This window comes from Engystomops pustulosus, chromosome 2 (assembly GCF_040894005.1).
Source record: "Engystomops pustulosus chromosome 2, aEngPut4.maternal, whole genome shotgun sequence".
NCBI lineage: Eukaryota > Metazoa > Chordata > Amphibia > Anura > Leptodactylidae > Engystomops > Engystomops pustulosus.
Genome location: NC_092412.1, coordinates 209,019,452 through 209,041,087, shown reverse-complemented (window position 1 = coordinate 209,041,087; position 21,636 = coordinate 209,019,452). Strand labels below are relative to the sequence as shown.

The 21,636-nt window shown below is 39.5% G+C and overlaps 1 protein-coding gene and 1 long non-coding RNA gene across 13 annotated transcripts in view; one reads left to right on the top strand and one right to left on the bottom strand.

Moving 5' to 3' along the window:
- Positions 1–21,636, bottom strand: part of CDKL5 (cyclin dependent kinase like 5) — a 193,887-nt gene that overhangs the window by 89,334 nt on the left and 82,917 nt on the right. For 11 of the 12 annotated variants that reach the window (XM_072137929.1, XM_072137927.1, XM_072137935.1 and 8 more), the window contains 2 exons: positions 17,135–17,306; positions 9,704–9,738 (listed from right to left, as the gene is read on the bottom strand). In XM_072137929.1, the coding sequence (XP_071994030.1) occupies positions 9,704–9,738; positions 17,135–17,198 (99 nt within the window). In that variant the 5' untranslated portion in view covers positions 17,199–17,306. The remainder of the gene's footprint in view (positions 1–9,703; positions 9,739–17,134; positions 17,307–21,636) is intronic. The other variant, XM_072137937.1, reaches the window with a different exon arrangement.
- LOC140119178 (uncharacterized) lies at positions 1,384–11,637 on the top strand. Its single transcript, XR_011853345.1, has 3 exons — positions 1,384–1,498; positions 3,762–3,940; positions 11,404–11,637. It is a non-coding gene; the product is annotated as an uncharacterized lncRNA (long non-coding RNA).

The following is a 21,636-nucleotide window of genomic DNA, read 5'->3' as shown; positions in this document are numbered from 1 at the left end:
TCGCAAATCTAATATCCTCTATCTCTAATAATCCCAAAAGGAGCTTTGATACTCTTTACTCCTTATTACTCCTTACTAACGCCCAAAAGCACAGCCACCTATCACAGACCTTGGAGCTGAAAATCTGTCCAACTACTTTAAAGATAAAATTGACTGCATACACCAGGAAATGATTTCCCAATCCACTCACTCCATTAATCCCCTTCCCTCCGGTACCTCACCCTGTTTGCTCTCTTCCTTCAAGACAGTCAGAGGAAGACGTGTCCAAGATCCTTTCCTCTGCTCGGCTGACTACATCAGTGACCCTATCCCTTCACATCTGGTACAGTCCCGCTCCCCAGCAGTCACTTCTCATCTCACTAACATCTTCAACCCCTCTCTCTATTCTAGTGTCTTTCCATCGGCTTTCTAGTCTGCTGTTGTTGACCTACTACTAAAGAAACCTACCCTGGACCCGTCCAGTGCCATTAACTACCAACTAGTTTGTAATCTCCCCTTTGTCTCCAAATTCCTGGAACGACTGGTCTATTCTCGTCTGTCCTACCTCCCTCCCTACAATATGCTTTTCACACTATGCACTCTACTGATGCTGCTCTTTGTAAAGTCTCCAAGTCTTCTCCCTGCTAAATCCAAAAGGTGACTATTCTCTCCTCATTCTTCTAGATCTCTTGGCATCGTTTGATGCTGTGGACCACTAGCTCCTCCTCAGGATGCTTTGCTCCATTGGACTGTACTCTGTTGGCTTTCTTCTCATCTCTTCTCCTCTTCTCTTTTCCCTATATACTGCCCCCATTGGACAAACCATCAATGCAAACCATCAACCATCAATGCATTCCCTTTCCGTGCATGGAAGTTCAACTTTCTCTTTACTGACCTAACCTGTGTCCTCCTCCCGTCTGTTATCCAGCCAACACCAGATACCAAGTAAAGGGCTTCCCGGGAGTCTCTTTGACCCTAGACTTTGTATTTAAGGTGGGGGCTGATCCAAGAATTTTTATTTATTAAATAATTTTATCCTGTTCCATTATAAAGAATGGCTGGACCATTATACAAGCTCTTACATGTGTCACCCCTCCATCCTCACTCCTACGGTTCCATAAGACAATGTTGTATTCTATAATGTCTTATTTTGAGTGTTCTCTATGATTTATAAGGGGCTATGGAATATGATCGAGCTATATAAATACAGATGATGATAATTATTATTATTATTATAACAGATCCAATTGGGCATTAAGATTTATGCCCAATAAGTCCCATAGATATAACTGGGAAACAGTAGAAGTGACTTTTGATGTGTAAACAATGATTGCTTAAAGGGGTTTTATACTGTAACAATATTTATAAACTAGGTATTACGTCTAGTACTGTAATTTCAGATTGGAGATGGTCTAACATTAAGGAACTCCAATGATGAGCTGATTCCAGATACCTCCAGCACTGGAATAACAGCAGAAAATTAGCTGGAAGTACAGGTGGTCCCCGGGTTACATTCAAGGTAGGTTCTTTAGGTTTGTACTTAAGTTAAATTTGTATGTAAGGCGGAACTGTATATTTTATAATTGTAGCTCCAGAAAAAAAATGTCCAATAAAACTTCATTAGAGACACCTTACAGTTGATCATTGCAGCCTGGGGCTAAAGTAAAGTTTTCAGAGAGCTTCCCTAGAGGTTACAGTGGGCAGAGAGGTCTGTCTGTAACTAGGGGTCATCTGTAAGTTGGGTGTCCTTAAGTAGGGGACCGCCTGTACAGCCATTGAACCCTTCAATTACAGTTAAAGTGATATTAATGACCTATCCCAGTGATGGCGAACCTTTTAGCGACCGTGTGCCCAAACTGCAACCTCATTTATCGCGAGGTAAAGCAGTAACTTATTGCTCCCTGTTTTTCAACAATGTTCCATCATATTGGCCTCCTGATGACACAAACACAGTAGAAAGAGGGAAAATTTGCATCATTGTACAGCAGCTTCTTTCCAGTGTCCCTCTGTACACAGAGAATCATAGGGGCAAGGAGGAGGTCCAACAAAGATAATTAGGCCCTGTCTACACATTCTCCCTCCTCCTACAGTCCCAAGTAAGTATCACTTTAAAATATGACTGAAAGCAGCATATTTTAAGTTGCTTGGAACTGCAGGAAAATTCTTTGAGTCCTGTTGCGCTGGGGCGATGGCCGGGTGCCCACAGAAAGAGCTTGGAGTGCTGCCTCTGGCACCCGTTCCATAGGTTCGCCACCACTGACCTATCCTATAAGTAGATCATCAATATCATTATAGCATAAAACCCCTTTAATTTCAGCGTGTCAGCTGCTAATAGTGAGAAAAATTGCTGGCAAGTAGACATTTTAACACCACTAAAATCAATGCGCAGTCATGTAATACAAGGCCTAACTGAGTGAAAGTGCCTCCTTGCAGCAAATTTAGTCAGTGGGTTATATAGAAGGCCGTAAGCTATGAGGTATTATGATATCTGTTTCCAACTGCAAATGCTGAAAGGTCATAAAAAAGACCCCACATAATTACAATTTTAACCAGATGACTCGTTTGCAGTGCTGGTATTTCCCTCCTAAAAACTATCTGTGCAGAGAGGCAAGAGTTAAACAAGGAGAATAACTGGGGAATGATGCAGTAAGCTTCTATGCTCCTGGACTAATAGATCAATAATGTGACTTGGGGACATGCTTTTCTGAATGAAAAATAAGATTGTACTGAGGGCAGGAAAACTCAATTACAATTGATCTTTGGGAAATTGTTTATTCAAGGTCATAATTGTACATAGTCAAAGGGAGAACCCCTACAAAATGCCAGGCCTGGAGCATGCTCAGAAACACAGATCCACAGTGCAGCCCAAATGGAAAAAATCAGCTATGTGCAAGAGAGAATTTTACAAATTTGGCACAAACTCCTGTTACTTCTAGAATACGTACTTGCTAACTGTCCCAAATGTCAGAATTGTCTTTTATTTTCAGAGGCAATGCTGAAAATGGATAATCTGGTCATGGGTAAATTCTGCCAGAAGAGAGAAAGTTCATGGCAGTTCAGGGGACAAAAGAGAAATACCTCAGTTATGACAATTAATATATAAGCTACTATCATCTATGAAGAATCATCAAAAGAGCAAGGCCTCAATACGTTAACTTTACTCAAGGAGCAGAACATTTACTAGATGTATATTGGTGAAAAACCCAATATCCTATCCCCACACATTACATGAGATAAAGTAGACAACCCCTTTAACTCCCTTCTACAGTTCTATGTGCTTCCAGACACTAGATGGATGTCTATTTATTGGAATGGCCTGTAATGTTCAATGTTTTTGGTGAAAGAAGCCAGATTTTAAGAAATAAAATGATCTCTACTGTATGCTGGGCTGTTTATAGGAACCTTCATCCAGTGCTCCCTTCCATTAATGTAAGAGGGAAACCACTAATAGCTGTATGGTTGCACTTGTCCCTTAACTTACGCCTCTATTGCTGTTTTAATGGGGGAATTCATTATTGCTTCTGTGCCTGAAAATGACAGATTTGCACCAAAAATGCCAAAGGGGCCTTAGGAAAGGGAGTGATATCATATATAAATTAGTCCATGCGCCAAAAAATTAAGGATGGAGCGCCAAAATGTGGCGCACAGTTTAGACCTGCTAAAAAGACACCTCATCATCACATTCAGTCACATTTTCACAAGCTTGAAGATGAGATTAAAGCTTTCTATTTTTGAGCTAAAATGGAACCTGAAGACTTTCTACTTTTTGTTTTCCTCTTTAGGCAAGAATAATGCAGTTTAACTATGAAAATATTAACATTAGCCACTTAAAACTCGGTGGCAATCCCAGACAGTTACTATAGAAACAGATTTAGAGAAATATTACAAAACGTGCCTGAAGATCTTCAGCCCACTACTTGTGAACCGATACACAACTGATAAATCAGACATGTTTTGGAAGGTAAGTGTATAAACCTAACAATAGCATCTCGGTTGACACTTGTACCAGGCAGAACCCCTAACTGCTGCACTGTGATCCAGTGGACTGATTTCTACAGCAGGTTCAGAACCGGCAGCAGTCAGTGGATTCTAAAAGCAGTATTCATCCTCTGCAATCCAAAGCATTGCCAGTAGTAATGCTGGGATAAACGTTTTAGGCTGGAGTCGCAATAGTGGCTGAGCATTACGGAGTGATTCAATCCTATGTGTACTGAGGAGATAAAAATTGTGAGGTATAGGGGTGTATTTCCACCAATGCCTAGGGCAGCCCAAAAGGTGCGAAAGCGGCTATTTGGGCCCAAAATAAAAAAGTTCTGAAGCCCTTTGGGGAAGGGGAGCGGGGTAGATATGGACTGGTTATATACTATGGACTGGCATGCTATATACAGGGGTTGACTGGCTATATACTAGTGGGCAGGCTGACTGTATACTGGGGGGTGGAGGTGGCTATTAACAGGGGGATGGCTATATACAGGGGCTGACTGGCTATATACTGGAGCATGGGCTTGCAGGCTATAAACTAGGGCATATACTAGTGCGTACAAGGCGTACTAGCTTATTGCTAGCACTTGTGATTCTTTACACCATTCCACTTGAAGGGGAAGGCGCGGCTGGCCGGGAGTGGGCTGGCACAGGACGTTGCTGTTCCCACACCTGCACACTCGCTGCACATGTGAAAATTCGCCGGCTGGGTATATTTCTATGCCAGGCAAATAAACGATGCACAGAACCCTGCCGGATACATCAAGAGGCCGGAACCAGAGCAGAGGCAGGGCACAAGCATCATCGTATGATAAATATCTGCCAATGTGTCTATTTACTCAACTCTTTACAGACAGCCCTGGTATAGGCTAATCTCCTCAGAGAGCTGAAGCATCAAGGGAAATATTTTCTAGGGATGGAAAGTGGCAAAGATCTTGTACTTATCGGTCTGAAATGGATGGACCTCAGAAGACTTTCAGATAAACTAATCACCATGAAGAAAAAAAGGACTGAGCAGCTGCTTTCCTTAGGGAACGGTCACACGTACCGCTAGGGCTGCATTTACAAACGCAGCGCTAGGGTATGGGGGTGGGCCTTGGCCCAACCAGAAGTGGGTGTCTTGCATTGTTTTAATGCGAGACACCGGGTTCTGGTTACCGATCACATGCGGTTCCATAGAAACGCTTACACCATCATGACATTTGTAAATGCAGAGCTAGGGGTACGTGTGACCACACCCTTAATGAATTATATTATAAATTGTATTATTATCCCCTGCACTATTAATTTGTCTAATAAAAAAAAGTGTTAGCTATTCTTTAACCTTTTAACATCCAGCTGTTGTTAACTGTGTGTGAAAAAGGGCTCACGGTTTGAAAGATAGGCGATAGTCTACCCAGGAGTTCAGTGCCCATAAATAAATGATCAGAGGCTAAATTCTAAGGAAAATAAAAATTAGTATCGTCTGTATAAATGAAATACCAGCACCAGCTTGGCTAGCAGTTCATCAGTCAGGTAGAAATCTTAGGTCAGCGCCATCACTAGCAGCAGAAAGGAATATTTCTGAACTGAAGTCAATGAGCTCATTGGCATTTTACAGTTCTACTTTAGTCACATTAGATAATGAAGAGCAGTCTAGGTCACAGAACGTAAGCAGCTCTACTGATGTACACACATGTTGCTGTCTCAGCAGGCAGGCTCCCAGCATTGCGTGTAATGTCAATATTAAGACCGAGCTATTAACAAACGTTCTCTACACCCCCATTGATTACCTTCATGAAATATTCACAGGTTACAGCATGTGCTTCATTCCACATTAAACCTGCAGAGGCGTGTGGGTAGAACAAAATTAGCCAGAGGACTGGTAATTCATTAACCCTGTCGTACATAGTCATACTGGAAATGCAAATATAGCAAGAAAGCTAAATTGTGAGATCAAAATATCCTTTGACACAACTCATTGCTAACAGGTCCAACTGTTTGTCAAAATGGACAAAAACATGGAAAGTTTATCAACCGTATAAACTATGTAACTCTCATCAAAACAACGATAGGCCTTTTTTAAATTCCATAATTCTGCAATATTTACTTTTTAGTTACCTTCCCCTTCATATACACCTCAAAGGTTGTCCACTTTCAGTAAATAATTAATATAATTTGAGTAATGAAAAGTTTAATAATTTTCCAATATATTTCCCGCATAAATTCTTTACGGTTCTCTAGATCTCTGCTTGTTGTCCCTCAATAGAAAGCTTCCATGTTTACTTCCAGTGGATAGAAATCTGTCCATGGTCTTTTGACCATGAGCCATTATAATCACAGAGAGTAATCAGAGCAGTGTGATACTAAAGGCTCGTGCACCAGCATGTCCAGCATCTGACCATAGGACAGAATTCTGTCCACTGGAAGCAAACATAGAAGCTTTCTATAGAATGACAGCAAGCAGAGATCTAGAAAAACGTAAGGAATTGATTCAGAAAGTATATTGGAAAATTATTGGAATATTGGAAAATTGTTTAACTTTTTCTTTACACAAACCATATCAATTATTTGCTGAGAGTGGACAGACCCTTTAAGATAGTACAATTAATCTTCAACGGAAATATGGCATGGAATTATTCTTTCAAACAACCATTATATAAACATAGTAAAAAGTACCAAAGTTCTTCATAAATGTACTGATCCCCCAAATAGGGGTAACAACTTTATACAGTTGTATCAAAAAAAAAAAAAACTTATGTAATTTAAAAAGCAAACTATGATAAAATAAAAAAAGCTGTATCCTGATCTTTCCAGAACTTCCATTTACCTATGAGAGATCACGTTCAAGTGTTTCCATAAATAGTTTCCTATATCGGAAATCAAAAAGAGCTATGTCCATATTGGGTTAAATTCAAGGGTTTGTATAAAGACACTGATTGTGAATGAAGTCCTCTGTGTGCAGTAAATCTGGTATTTTAGTTCTCCATTTGGACTATGGCACCTATCAAGGTGAACATAATGAAAAAAAAAAATAAAGCTCTGATTGAATTCCTGTATGTCTTTTACATTTGGATGCTGAGATATGACTGATTTTCATCCCGTGTAGGCTCCAATCTTCACTCAGAAAAGGTGACATTATGATTGCCTTCCTTAAATGCAAAAAATACCTTAGCAAGGCCTATATTGCAACAAAAACTGTCAGATTGTGAGAATATATCCTATGAATCTGCCAGGTCCTTGAGACATCTTGAATACGTAGAATTTAAGTGCAAATGTGAGAACAATTCAAAGGCTCCCAATGACCAGGGCACAAGTGTTTCCTCAAGCCATCATAAAACTACATGAATCAAAAACATTTCATATGGAGTAAAACTGTAACCAATTTCTGTAGACATTACCTGAAACATAATCTGAAGCTATGTGTTTGATGGCTTCCACAGTGCTTAGTGGAGGTACATGGGTCCATGCCACAAGGACATTCAGTAATGAACACTTGGCTTCTAAACCCACTGGAAGTCTGCAGGACACAGGACATCACAGGAACTCCCATAAGTAGATGCCGGCGGGTCATATGACCTGCCACTCATACGGGCAGAAGGAGAACGTTTAAGTACAATGTGGGTGACCGATTGTGTTCCTATTTTTTCTTCAAATTTCAATATTCAAAAAATGTTTTACTCTTATCCCTGGCAAGATTGCTGCACAGACTGATAGTGTTTCATAAATGATAAGATAAGTGACCCAGCGAATAACAGTACATATGGGAGAAGGATTGGGGGTTATTGTCAAATCTTAAAGGAAAACTACCAGTAAGAGTTAGACAAAACAAAGTACAGATACTCACCTAAGGTCCTCTTCATCCTGATCCAGTCGGTGGCCTTCTTTAATGTTGACACTCTCTTTAGATGGAGATGACGTCACGCAAGAGGCGTGAATAATTAGCAGCCCGGAGCATCGGACATCTCGTCCCTGTGCTCTGGTCGGCTTTTTCTAACTCTTTTTTCCAGGTGATCCCTAGAAGAGTACCTTGGGTGAGTATCTGTAGTTTGTTTTGTCTAACTCTTAGGGCAGTTTTCCTTTAACGGTCTTTAGAAGCATGGGGAGGGGGAATTTAATGTATAGTAGTGAGTGTGGAATAAAGAAGACATATAGGAGTGTTAATGTCTAAATATTCTAGTTAAATATCAATAAAATAACTAGGAATAAGGAAATCAAGATAATCAAGAGTATAAATTGGCCTTGTTCAGGTTGCAGTCACACATGGCGTTTTAGCGCATACGTTTTAAAGAGCATTGCAACAGCTGAAGAGAGATTTGCTTAATTAATTTTCAGCTAACATTTGCATTTACAAAACACAACAGTTAACACATATATAAACATTATGTTAAAACCCATGTGCTGATGTTATGTTAACCTAAGCAGTAACATCACACTAACTTTTGCATTTTGTTAAAGCACTTTTCGGACTATAAGGTGCACTAAAAATCCTTTGATTTTCTCCAAAATCAAAGGTGCGCCTTATAGTCCAGTGCGCCTTATACATGAACCGTACTTACAGACAACAGCTGCCTTGAACTGTGCAAAGGTCTGCCACCTGCTGGTCATTCATCCTTATAATCAGGTGCGCCTTACATATGAACCTAGACGTTTTAGCAGGCATTTATTGATGGTGCGCCTTATAGTCCGAAAAATACTGTAATTAGGCTAATCTCTCTTCAGCTGTTGATATGAGTTTTGAAACACATGCGTTAAACACCATGGCGCTGATTTATGAAAGCCACTGTGCCAGTTTTCTGTCGGACTTTTCGTGTATGGGCAAAATGCTTGCACATGCATTAAAGAAGTGTCTGCAACGCTAAAAGGGGCGCAGAATCGGACCACTACATTTATCATGCGGTGTCCGACAGAATTGTGTTGCACTCGCACCCTATGTTAAAGTTGCACCAAAAAACAATCGGGGAACTCTGTTGGAGCACTGCAGGGGGCGTCAGATTCATGAAGAACAGGCGCTACAATTCATGAATCTGGCGCACCCTGCACAACTAAACATAGTTCAGTTAGCACTGTTTTTGATAAATGTGGTTCATGCTTGACTGCACTCTCAGGTTTGCTGCCAAGTACAGCAGAAGGCAGAATGCAGAAGGAGCTGTAGTAGTCCATGCACACTATGCATCTATAGCTCAACGTGGGCAAACATAACAAATTGATGCCATATATATTTTAACATATTCTGGTAAAGGTTTATAAAGTTTTACTATGTTAAAAAAAAAACTTTCATGGGAAAAATGACAAAAAAGGGTTTATAAACTTTTTTTCAGTAATGCTAATTCTATAAAGAAAAAAAACGTTTTAATTACCGGTAATAAAACTATCCTAACAAGTTAGTCTTACATGTCATAAAAAAAACATAAGTAAAAGTTGATATGTAAAGAGCATAACAGAACTGCAAAAATATCCTCTTGAAGAGGATAAACACGTTGTGAATCCAATGGGGTACTACTAAATATATGGTAGCATCAACTCCTTCAGAATCAAGACCACTCTTTCCAGAGGCTCTTTGCTATGATCAATAAAAGCTGGTCCCAATATTTATCTCTTTAAAATCTTTCGTATCTTGCCATTTTATTCACTTCTGCTCAAACTTTTAGATCAGATAAGCAGTCTTAGTGCATCAGTTTTTAAGGTCCATTTGTATGGGAAAAAAAATCAACGTAAAAAAAAGATTAAAGGTAAAATAAAGTGTAACACAGATTGTTCTTACCTTGTGTCGACATTTAAGAACCACTCCATAAGCACCTATAGGTGAAGAAAGGGAAATAAGGTAAGTAACGTGTGTATATTTAATAGTGCTAAGCCAAACCGCAAAATTCACATACATACTGAACATTGCGGGTTCGGGTCTCCTGGCGATGACATGTCCACCTGTGCCGGGTCACGGCCTATTGCCGAAACTGACCTAACGCAGGCGGATGCCATCGTACTTCACCTGAGTCGGATCTATGAAGAAGACACCGAGCTGACGAGAAAGGGAAGCAGAGTACTGTATATACTTGAGTATAAGCAGAGTTTTTCAGTGCAAAAAATCTGCTGAAAAATCTCACCGAAAAATGAAACTTACATACACATCTTCCAGCATCCCCAATATATATATATATTACAGGGGGCTGGTTGGCTATATACTACAGGGGGCTGGCTGGCTATATACTACAGGGGGCTGGCTGGCTATATACTACAGGGGGCTGGCTGGCTATATACTACAGGGGGCTGACTGGCTATATACTACAGGGGGCTGACTGGCTATATACTACAGGGGGCTGGCTGGCTATACACTACTGGGGGCTGGCTGGCTATATACTACTGGGGGCTGGCTGACTTTTTAGTACAGGGGGCTATATACTGGGAGGCTGTGACCAATGCATTTCCAACCCTCGGCTTATAGGTTATGTGGTGGTAAAATTAGGGGCCTTGGCTTATCCTCGGGTCGGCTTATACTCGAGTATAAAAAGTATGAGGTTTTTCCTTTTTTTCTCGATTCACAGGGGGGCATCACTTTGACTACTGTGGCAGCATGGGGACAGCACTAGCTACTATGGGCAGCACTGGCTGAGGGAAGCGCTGAGTACTGGGGGCAGCACTGTGGCTAGCATTGGCTACTGGAGGCAACACTGTGGGTCAGCACCGTGATAACTGGGCCATGAAGGCAGCACTCTGGCTTCTGGGGGCAGCCCTGACTACTAGGGCCAGCCCTGACTACTGGGGGAAGTATTAGCTTCTAGGAGCAGCACTGTAACTACTGGGCCATGGAGGGAGCACTGGCTATTAGGAGCGCGACTACTGGGGGAAGCAATGTGACTACAGTGGACAGCGCTGGCTACTGGGGGCAGCACTGTGACTACTAGGGGCAGCCCTTTGACTACTGGGGGCAGCATTGACTATTGGGGAAGTTCAGTGACTACTGGGGCAGCTCTGTGACTACAGAGGGTAGCCCTCTGCTTACTGAGGACAGTGCTGGCACTACTCAGGACAAAAAAGAGAATCCATATGCCTTTGATTGCCTTTGCGCGGACAAGCTCGGGATCAGGAGATTCAAATGAGAAGCAAATGGAAGTCCAGTAACGGCCAAGTCCTTTTAGGTGATATAAGCAGACTACAACTAAGAATCTTTCAGATTTGAAACATGTCAGTTTCCCACTTTTTTTTTCTCATTGGACCATGACTATATTTTTAATTTCTAAAATTAGAGAAACTGCTGCGTTTCGAATCTGAAAGATTCTTAGTCGTAATCTGCTTACATCACCTAAAAGGACTCGGTCGTTTGTTGGACTTCCATTTGCAACTACTGAGGACAGCACTGACGCTACTACAACTGACGATTGGCTACTGGTGCAGACACAGTGACTATTTCTCTTATGAGATGATACAAGGAGGAACCTAACATTTTCTGTGTTGCTAAATTTTCAGATCTGTTTTCTGGCTGCTAGAAGCTGCCATATCCTGTAAATAGAAATCCTCCGATCTAAGACGTCATTTGTGAGTTGCTGGATTTACAGTAAGTGCTGGTATTAGACATTATCTCACAATTCAGCACTGAATACACAACACTGAGCTTAACTCTGGATGCAAGAATTGTGAAGGTGATACCAAAGAAAGAAGCTGTGTTACATGTAACTTGGCCTGTGAGGATGTTTTGGACTGAAATAGCTTTTGATTTCAGTGAATGTGACCTCCTAATGCTGCAAATTCAACAAATGACCAATTTTCAGTTTTTTACAATCTATAAAATGTTTTGAAACTCTGCTGTGCATAATAATTTGGAACTGTGCAATTTGAGTTTGTTTTTTTTTTAAATGTTGAAGAATATACTGTTATCATTGGGCCTTTTATTATATTAAGTACCCGTGTTTGACGACAGGGGGCGTTTCTGAGGGAAGTTGGTTTTATCATCGTGTGCTGCCATCTGCCAAACAATGGCAAAAAAAAACTGCAGACTTATTGTAAGTACAGCTGCTCTTCATTTTTGACCCCCTTTAGCATGGACAACCCCTTTAATTAAGGATAGCACTGTACATGTTAGAGGGTCAGTAGCTTAGGGTTAGTTGATACACTTAGGTTCCTGGTTGTTATATTTACTCTGCATTTGAATGACATTTAGGAACGCAATTCAAGCACAGTGGGAAGGAGTGTCTTTTGATCACATAAGCACAATGCAAAACAGGTGGTGCATGTTCCTGAGCACGAGCTGGGAGAAACTCCTCCCCATTGTGCTGGAATTGTGTTCCTAAACTAAATAAAAATGCATTGTGTGAACGCAGCTTGAAGCAGTATTTGAATTAAGGCTAATAGTGGATCATTGGAAAGACTACTCCTGAGTCCAGCGCTGCTCTTTTCTAGTTACGTGCTGAGGGTTATGGGTAGAGGCATTATCTTGATGTCACCGATAGTGGGCATAAGCAATGAGAGTGCTTAGGGCAGCATCAACACTAAATGCGACACTGCTTTTATGTTGTTATGTCCCTCCACTACACTGTGTAAAGTAATTCAAATCTATTGCTGATTTTACAATAACTGCATTATCTGCTACTTGGCATAATTAACATTATATCCCTCCAAAAACTTAAAATAAAGGGTGCGGGGGCAAAAGACAAGTGATGTCTCATGTTGATCCTGATCAGTTGCAAAACTTAAAGCTAATGCGCCCCAGTGCAAAGTCTGTACCAGGCCCCGACTATAATTTTTAGTACTAGTCTTCTCATATGGAAAAGTGACACCTTATGGGCCCCGTAAGCCTCTTTGGGCGGTTGAACATCTGCACCTCCTCAAGTTACGCCCCTTATCCTAATTTAGTCCATAAGCACAATGATGTAAGAATAGTACGATCATGTAAGATGTCTGACAGGGACATCTAAGCTACAGACACCACATTAGTAAACCATCTGCACATAATTTTAAAAGATTGTAAAACTCCTCCAATTACTGTATGTCAAAATCAAGGTTTGTTTTGTGTCTTATGAGTCATCACTTTGATGACATAATCCTCATATTGTGCAGCTTAAAGAGAACATGTCAGCACTCTGCAGGACATGTCTGATTTAGTAGAGAAGGGTTTTCTCTATTGTGCTTTCCTCTGACTCTGAAAACTACCATATCCCTTGTCAAAGAGCCCTACCCTGATCATGACAGTGGTGGACCGCGTAATTACACATGTCAGTGTCTACGATGATCGTAACTGTACTTTATTTTTCTTGAGGGGCTGATATAAACATTTTTCAAACAAATAATCGCTTACAGAACCAACACCTTCTATTGGGTCCCACAGTTTAACATCTTTAAAGAAACCAACCATTTGAATTAACCCACCCATAATAAATACTTTTTTAAAAAAAATTATGATTAAAAAGCATTGCCCTTATCCCTAAATGGTTCTTCTCCATAGCTGTAATGTTAAAACAATCAGTTTGTATACTTATATGATACTCACTTGAGGTGAGTCTACTCACAGGAGGCGAGTCATGTACATTCATTGTTCTCTGCACTGCCCTGCCTCTTTGTTCCTTATTGACACTGTTACCACCATTCGGTCATTATGGAACTAGTACTTAGGGACTGTCTGCAAATATTCAACTATGGACATATAAAGCTCTGATTACTTATGTCAGGGGTAGGAAATAATACAAAATGCCTAGCTGAAATGTTGAGGGAGAGACATGTAATTTGCTAAAGACAATTCTTGAGGGTGGGGAAGCAGGTGAGCGAGAGACAGTGGTTATATGTGACTTAGGTCTGCTACATCATTAACCACTCCCTCAGGGAGAGACACACTGGCTATATGTTGAGAAATAAGCCTTGCTTTTTACCCTCCATGAGTGGGGCTGGGTTAGCAGTGTCAGTGACAGTAAGGGGGTGGGCTAGTTTGACTGTATACGGCAGCTCCCCACCTCCATGACTGGAACAGTGGTTTGTTAACATTTAATAGTCCACAGGAATGTCGCATTTCCCCCACGGTTGGAGCAAAGTATGTTAGCCACATGCTCTGCATTGTGCCAGTCCTAAACAGCTGACCCTCCATGATTAGATATCAATGGCATAGGTCATCTGTATAAAATACTAAACAACCCCTTTAATAGTGAAACCCCTTTAATTAGCCACTGTCTACTCTACCACTTCTTAACAGTAATTTTAAACATATGGTCTTAAATCATAGTTCATAATCATAATCATAAACATAATTTTACTTAAAAAAAAAATTCCATATAGATTTGATAAAAATTTTTGTTAATCCCTGACCTATTATTTTTAAAGTGATTTCTGATCAATCAAACACAAACAGAGACCAAAGTTTTGTAAAAATGTAAGAATGTAAAAATTAAAGGCCTCTTAAAAGTATTTTATTTGTATATCTCCCCTTTGTTTTGTAAAGTGCTATGGAATATGATGGCACTATATAAAGATTATTATCATTATAAAAAAACCCCACTAAAACTAGAAAAGATGAATGTAAAAACAGAAAATATATTAGGAATTTTCTGATAACATACAGGCACAAATATACATGAAAACTTGTGCAGCTTCACTAATTTGCGGTTTGCGTCAGATAATCCAATAGTTATGCACATGCTCTTAGTTAATCTGGTCAGTTATCAGGATGTGCACACAGTTGCCCCTTGTATTTTGTGTTGGTGCACTTGTGTCTCAAAGTTCTGGCTAAGCACTAAAATGCCCCTTTAGGTGCATAGTTTTCTTAAGTGTCAAAAAATTCAGAAATATATTCATAAATACATGCATGCTTAGACAAATAACTGGCACAGGCACAGTAACAAATTTGGACCACAGTCTTCAAAAAACTTGCAGATGACTGTAATAAAAATATCCTATTATAAATGTGATATGCAATACCCAAGTTCTTTTAAAGAGGACCTGTCATGTCAATTTGGGACCCTAAACTAACTACAGGTTGTTGTTGACCTTTACAAGAGCAGTGGGTAGATGAAAAGGGAAAAAAGCTAAACTTTTATACTTGTCTGATGAGGCACATCGGACTCACATTGCAAGTTCCTGTGCCGTTGCTGGGTCTCGCGGTGAGTCGGCAGCGCTTGTGCAGTGAAGCAGGGGTGTACTACGTTGGCTTCACTACCTGTAATACACAGGGGCTGAAGGATCGAGGATGGAGGTGAGTATAAAGTTTGGGTTTTTTGGTGCATACTTAAAAAAAAACATTTAGGGCAATTTGTGAGTGGTTTATTGTTCCAAAACGTCCTAACAAGTTCCCTTTAGCTGCTCTAAAAAACTAGCACTTTAGCACTTACAGGCAGTCCCTGGGTTATGTACAACATAGGTTCTGCAGGTTTGTTCTTAAGTTGAATTTGTCGGAACTGTATATTTTATCATTGTAACCCCAGCCAAAATTCTTTTTCACTCTGTGACAACTGCATTTTAAAAACGTTGGGTTGTCATAACAACCAGGATTAACAATAAAAGTAAAAAGTAAAATGTACAAGAATGTGCATTTTAATTGTATTTATATCATTTGCATATACAGATACAAAGACTAGATTTTAAGTACATAGCTTAAGAACATATGTTGAATAATATGAAAGGAATGCCTGTTAATTTGGATGGACCGAGTCTTATAATACGGCTACTTTGAGTGGTGTTATCAATGGTTTCAATGGTGTTCTTGAAACCAATTCTTTCTGCACATGACACCTATAAATATTTTATTCAGATTATAAAACAAAATCTATGGCTGCTAAAATACAGCAAATGTTGACATATCTAAGCAGCCAAGGAACTTAGAAGAAAATGCTAAGAAATTGTGATTCCCACTAGACATTAGCTTCTGACGCTTATACTTAGGAGGACAGTAAGAGCTTTTAATGTTTCACAGAGGCTTGGTTCCCCATGTGGTAAATTGCCTCTTCTGTACACTATGGTTCATTTCATTCCAATGGAAAATCTGAAGTTTAAATATCTTTATTTTTTTGCCTCAACATAATCAAGTTGTCAGTTTAAGCATTAATGCAAAAATCCAAAAATATGCTTAATATTGATTTTATAAATTTACATTTTAATTTATGCTGAAGTATTGTGTAAGCCCCTGTAAATTGTAAGAGGTGAATCTTAATAATAAATTACTTCAATTTACAGTGAACATCGCCATAAGACTACCTCTCCGAGTAGCTCACAATCATCCTGATTACTTATGACATTATTTCCAGTTCAATGATATATTATGCATACTGGAATTCTTTTTTATAAAGACCACCTTCCTACAAGACCACTTCTCAGTGCAAAGTAAACCTCAACTCAACTAGGTTTCACTTATTATCATTTTCAGATACCAAAGATACAGAGATCTTTAGCTGCCCACTGTGTCTTTAATTGACAGTAAGGGCTCATTTACACAGTCGTTCATGGGGACATACATGCGGCCTGAAATTTGTGGCCGCATGTACGTCCCTATAGACGGCAATGATGGCCCGGTGGCGGTACAGTGCCACACATGTTTTGCACCCATCCACGCCGCACACGGCAAAAAGATAGAGCATGCTCTTTCTTTTTCTGAGTGTGCGGCCGTGCACCGCTGTTTTCTATGGAGGTCACCTCCTCCTCACCTCCAGGCATACCACGTGTGAATGAACCCTAACTTGGGTTGTGTATCTCACAGTAACACAAGCCTGATGCGCTCTGAAATATAGGATTCTTATCTTTAATAGGACACCATAATACTATGTACCATAGATTCTAATATAGGGGCACTCCCCTTGCAGTCTATATAAATGATTGTTTTCTCCTCATTTGCATATAACTCTGGTGAACATTTATTTGGGTAACTGGAGAGATCTCACATAGGAGAGGAAATTTTAGAAAGGACATTTCATAACCTACCTGAGGAGGCTAGTGGTTTATTGGAGTAAAATCTGGTAAAAGGTTCTCTAAGACAGTTTTGGAAAGTTTTAAAAACTAGAATTACCAAAGGGTGTGTCCTAATAAATGGGGGTGGATTCACAGTACAAGCCCTAAGCAAATGCCCCATGATTTTGGTGAAATTTTCTATTGTAAACTGCACCAACAAAGTAAGGGTTCAAAATTAGACTGGACTAAACTTTATCATTCAGTGACACACACAATCTCATCTTACAATACTTAAGGTTGTATTTGATGCAATAAATCAGAAGGAAGTTTTAGGACTTACCTTCACCTACAACTCCAAGGACCTCAAATTTATTCATCACATTACCAAGATTAGGAATCTTCATGAAGACAAACACGGCTTATGGTGACAGCCACAAAACATGGCAGAATGGATGTATGAGGGAGAATCTTCAGAGGTTACTTGTCTTCAAATGATTGCATGATGCTCTGACCTATGGGTGAGAGACACATAAAAGTTGTAATCCAATTGTCCATTTTGCCAAAGGGTTTATACTTAAATGTGATTCTTAATTAACAAGACCATGCAGTATGCCCTTCAGTCTACAAAGAACAGCTTGAAGGATACAAGATGGTGAGTAGACTACCTGCAGCTAACTCGGCGTAGTAATCTGTGATAGCTTATGTAGAGATATAACAAACATTAGAGAATAACTCGAGCATTGGCTGTGTAAAGTATGTCTCTAGATTCTGCTAGTGTCTCCTGAAAGAAGTAGATGTCCATAGAATTCAAAGAAAGTAGATTGACATAAAATATTAAACGAACCTTGGATAACCTGATAAATCCAAAAGATTTCTTTATTACTTTCACTTCATTCAAAGCAAACATAGAACTCATGAGGCCCAATTAAAAAGTCCCCCCCCTACACTGCAATAAAGGTAATACCTCTGGTGGTATAAAAAATAAAAAAATAATTTATATTTAACTAAATCCTCATCTCTGCATCAGAGCGCTGGCCAACATGGGCTTCTGTTGGTATACCGAGGCTCAGTGGTGACACATGGCACATCTGCCACAATGAAGACTCAACCTCATGCTGAGCCCCTATATACCAGAAGAGGCTGGTGGTGACAGGAGAAGCTGCGATGGTTTGGAGGCAAGGACAGTGGTAAGTATGGTAAATTAATTTTAGACCAACTGGAGCCAAAAGTGAAGACCTAATAAACCTGGAGAACCATTTTATGAATAATTAGTGCTCCCTTAATACATTTATATTTAGGGTCTATAGAGTTTATAAACAATTACCTATGACCAATGAATTTCTATACTGCATATGGAAGCTGATGATTTTGTAGGGTGAACTGTGACTAGCCAGATGTTTATCTTAAAAATGTAGATACCATTAGTAATTTTTTTGCCAGTACAGACATGCCAATGGTGAGCCTATACATTGGGCCCCATAGCAGTAGCTTTATTTGGGTTGATATTGATGGGTTTTTACATGTTAAATGATTACAATAATGATGATATATGATGAGTAGCAGGATCAGAACTACCTGTTTATGCTTGTGGAGGGATCTTTTTTTAATAACATATTTTTCCCCTGCAGAGTCTGCTGTAGGGCAGGCATCTGGCTATTAGTGGTCAAACTGCAATATCAGCAACTTCCGTATAAAGTATAAAGTCTCTGGGATAAGACAACCCCTTAAATATATTACTCTTATTCTGGATACATTCATCTCCTGTAACAACCTACATGCCTTTTACTATTTATGGGGTCCAATAATAAATCAAAATATAAAAGCTGATCTGTCAAAATTGCAACAAAGCTTACACATTTTTTTTTAATTTATTAGATACATTTATTTATGGAGGATTTTCCAATTGAGGCTTCAGAATTTTAACCACTAATTATTGAGACAAATAAAAATGAATCTTGGTTTTCCAACAGATGGTCATGAAACAGAATTTTTGCTGTCAGACTGTGAATGACGACTTCACATTTTATTACTACTGAAGCGTCCAGTCATTAGGAAATTCACTTTCCTATTTTGATAAGCCAACAAAAGTACTGCCAAAAATCGTATAGATTTTCTGCCATATGGAAAATTATAGTCATGAGACAGAAAAGAACATGATGGCCGAGCTATTTATGTAACGGTCAAACTGTATTGTGAGATTCTTTTAAAGAGATACATATAGAGAAATTAAACAGTAGGCACCAGTTTATGGTCCTACAAAATTTTTAATTCACAGTCGTCTTTAGGCATTGGGAGCAATAGGAATAAACATTAACATATTTCTATCCTATGGAACTTTATCAATCAGTTGTCGACCCCAAAAGAGTGCAAAACTATAGACAGATTATAGTAGTCATCCACTTTTGCTGATATTCATTCTGTCTATACAAAAGTTTTTAGTACATCCTGTTAGATGTGTTTTCCTTACTTCAACCCTTGGCTGAATGCATTTTTGTGACACATCCATTGTACAAAGATTCTCTGGTCACTGTGAGAGTAAAACCAGCATTGTATAGGACACTTTCTCAGATTTTCAGAGATAATGGGGCATATTTACTAAGGTTCCGCGGACCGCATTTTCGTCAGGTTTCCAGACTTTTACTGTTTTGAGCCGCATTTAACTGGGTTTTTTGGCGCACACGATCGAATTTTGGCGCTGGTTTTCATGCGACACAAATCAGGGGGTGACCCGTCGGACAATCCAACGGATTCAGACAGCGCGCAGGATTTCAAATTGTGTCGCATGACATGCGCTCACATACACTGGGAAGAAGAAGGTGTACTCTGGCGGACCTCAGCGGGAAGCAACACATGCAGGAAATTGCGGCAGCTCCGAGTCCTTGGACAACGCACCTCGGGGATTTAGACAGGACGGGTAAGTAAATATGCCCCAATATTTCTGTTTACCAGCGATCTGCCATTTAATTTGCATACAGACAAGAACGGAATCACTGGGAAACATAAAAGTAACGCTGGAAAACTTATAAAGTGCCCTACACAATGCTGATTTCACTTGTGGGGCGATTTGGGAGTTGGCAGATTTCATGTAATGTTTCTGTGAATAGGTAAAGGGTACCTTAAGGTAAAGTTTCTTTCCAAGCAAGTTTTATTCATGTGGGATGGAGCAGAAGGATTTTAGAAGGTTAGAAACTTGAAGAATTGTCATTTTTTTGTAAAGTCTAATTTTTGAAAAGACTTGAATTCCATTTTGCCAGACTACACATTGTACTTGATCGGCTCCATTGTGTTGGAAAGCATGCAGTACAAGCCTGGGCAGCTATTTTATCTATAAACTGATTTAAGTGTTGGATGCCAGCCAGTTCTATCTCCCCCATTGCTAACCCAGTGCAGCAACGACGCAGCCAATTGAAAAACTTCCCAGGTGTTCCCAGTGAACAGAACAATTCTTACATATCTGATATTTAAAACTGAAGGAAAGAAAAACAAAACTGAGCTGAAACGGGAACCCTGAGTCCATGTGGATTTGTCAGCTGTTACCCTTGTATTGCTAGAACAATAAGCAGATCCTTGGAGTAAACATTCATAGTTCTACCCAGAAGTCTCCTCTGGGGTCCCAATTATTTTGGGCTGTTTGTGAAAACTAAAAAAAAAGAAATATCAGGTTTTGTGCCATTAGGATGAATATCATCTACATGTAGAATTAACTGTAATGAAAATACATATTTACCAACAATGATTCAATGGAGTGATTCATTCATCTCTAATTAGGAATCCATGAAAACCTGTTGCTATTTACTACAATTACAGTAAATGCCCTTCATCTAAATCAATAGCCATGGCGATAAACAGCTTCAGAGGTCTACAAGATTGACAGATTTATACTATTGTATAGGAATGTCCCTTAAAGCCTTCCGTAGCACTGTACATGTGTATTATTTAATCCTGTATAAACTGGGATAGGTCTGACTGAGCAGTGAGTTTACATCCCATGCAGCTTTGTTGTACTGGCATACAGAGACCAGTGTGAGGTAACAGCAGGGGGCGCCAATCACTTTGTGTACTTTTACTGCTTAACACAACTCCTTAAAAGGTTCTAATCAGTAGAATTATTACTGTAACTTGAAATGAAAGGAATCATACTTGAGAGCTTGTATTCATGACACAGCCCTTTTATGGCCCAAGCGATTTTTTGGTGCCATCACAAAATTTTACATTTATAATAAATGTATGCATCAATTCTATTTTTTTTTTTTTTTTTTCACTTTAAAGTGCTCCATTCGAGTAATATTTACAATGATACTTGTATAAGTTGGTACATAACATTATTTTTTTAGGGTGCCTATGTTGCTTGTGTATCTTTTCTTTTGGAAAACGTTAAAGATTTTATTTTGCCATTTTTCAGTCCTACACGTGGACACTGATATACAATAATTTGATCACTTGTATAATACACAGCAATACAAATATAGTGCAGTGTATTATGCTGTTGATGAAATATTGACATAATTGGAATAACTGTAGGCAGGTTTCAACTCCTTCATTGGATCCCTAACTGCCATTTAAGGCCATTGGCACTCAGTCTCTGCATCATGGTAGCAGGGGGTTAGGGTTAGACAAAGTGGGGAACATTTACTAAGAGTAGTGCAAACTGCATTTAGTGTAGAGTTTTTTCTATTTATATAATTACCATTTTTTTTCGAAGACGGACATGGGAAAGGTTATATGGGTGAGGGCTGTGTACTATTTTGGCAATGTAGTATTGCTGTACAGGCAGTCCCCTACTTAAGAACACCCGACTTACAGATGACCCCTAGTTACAAACGGACCTTTGGATGTAGGTAA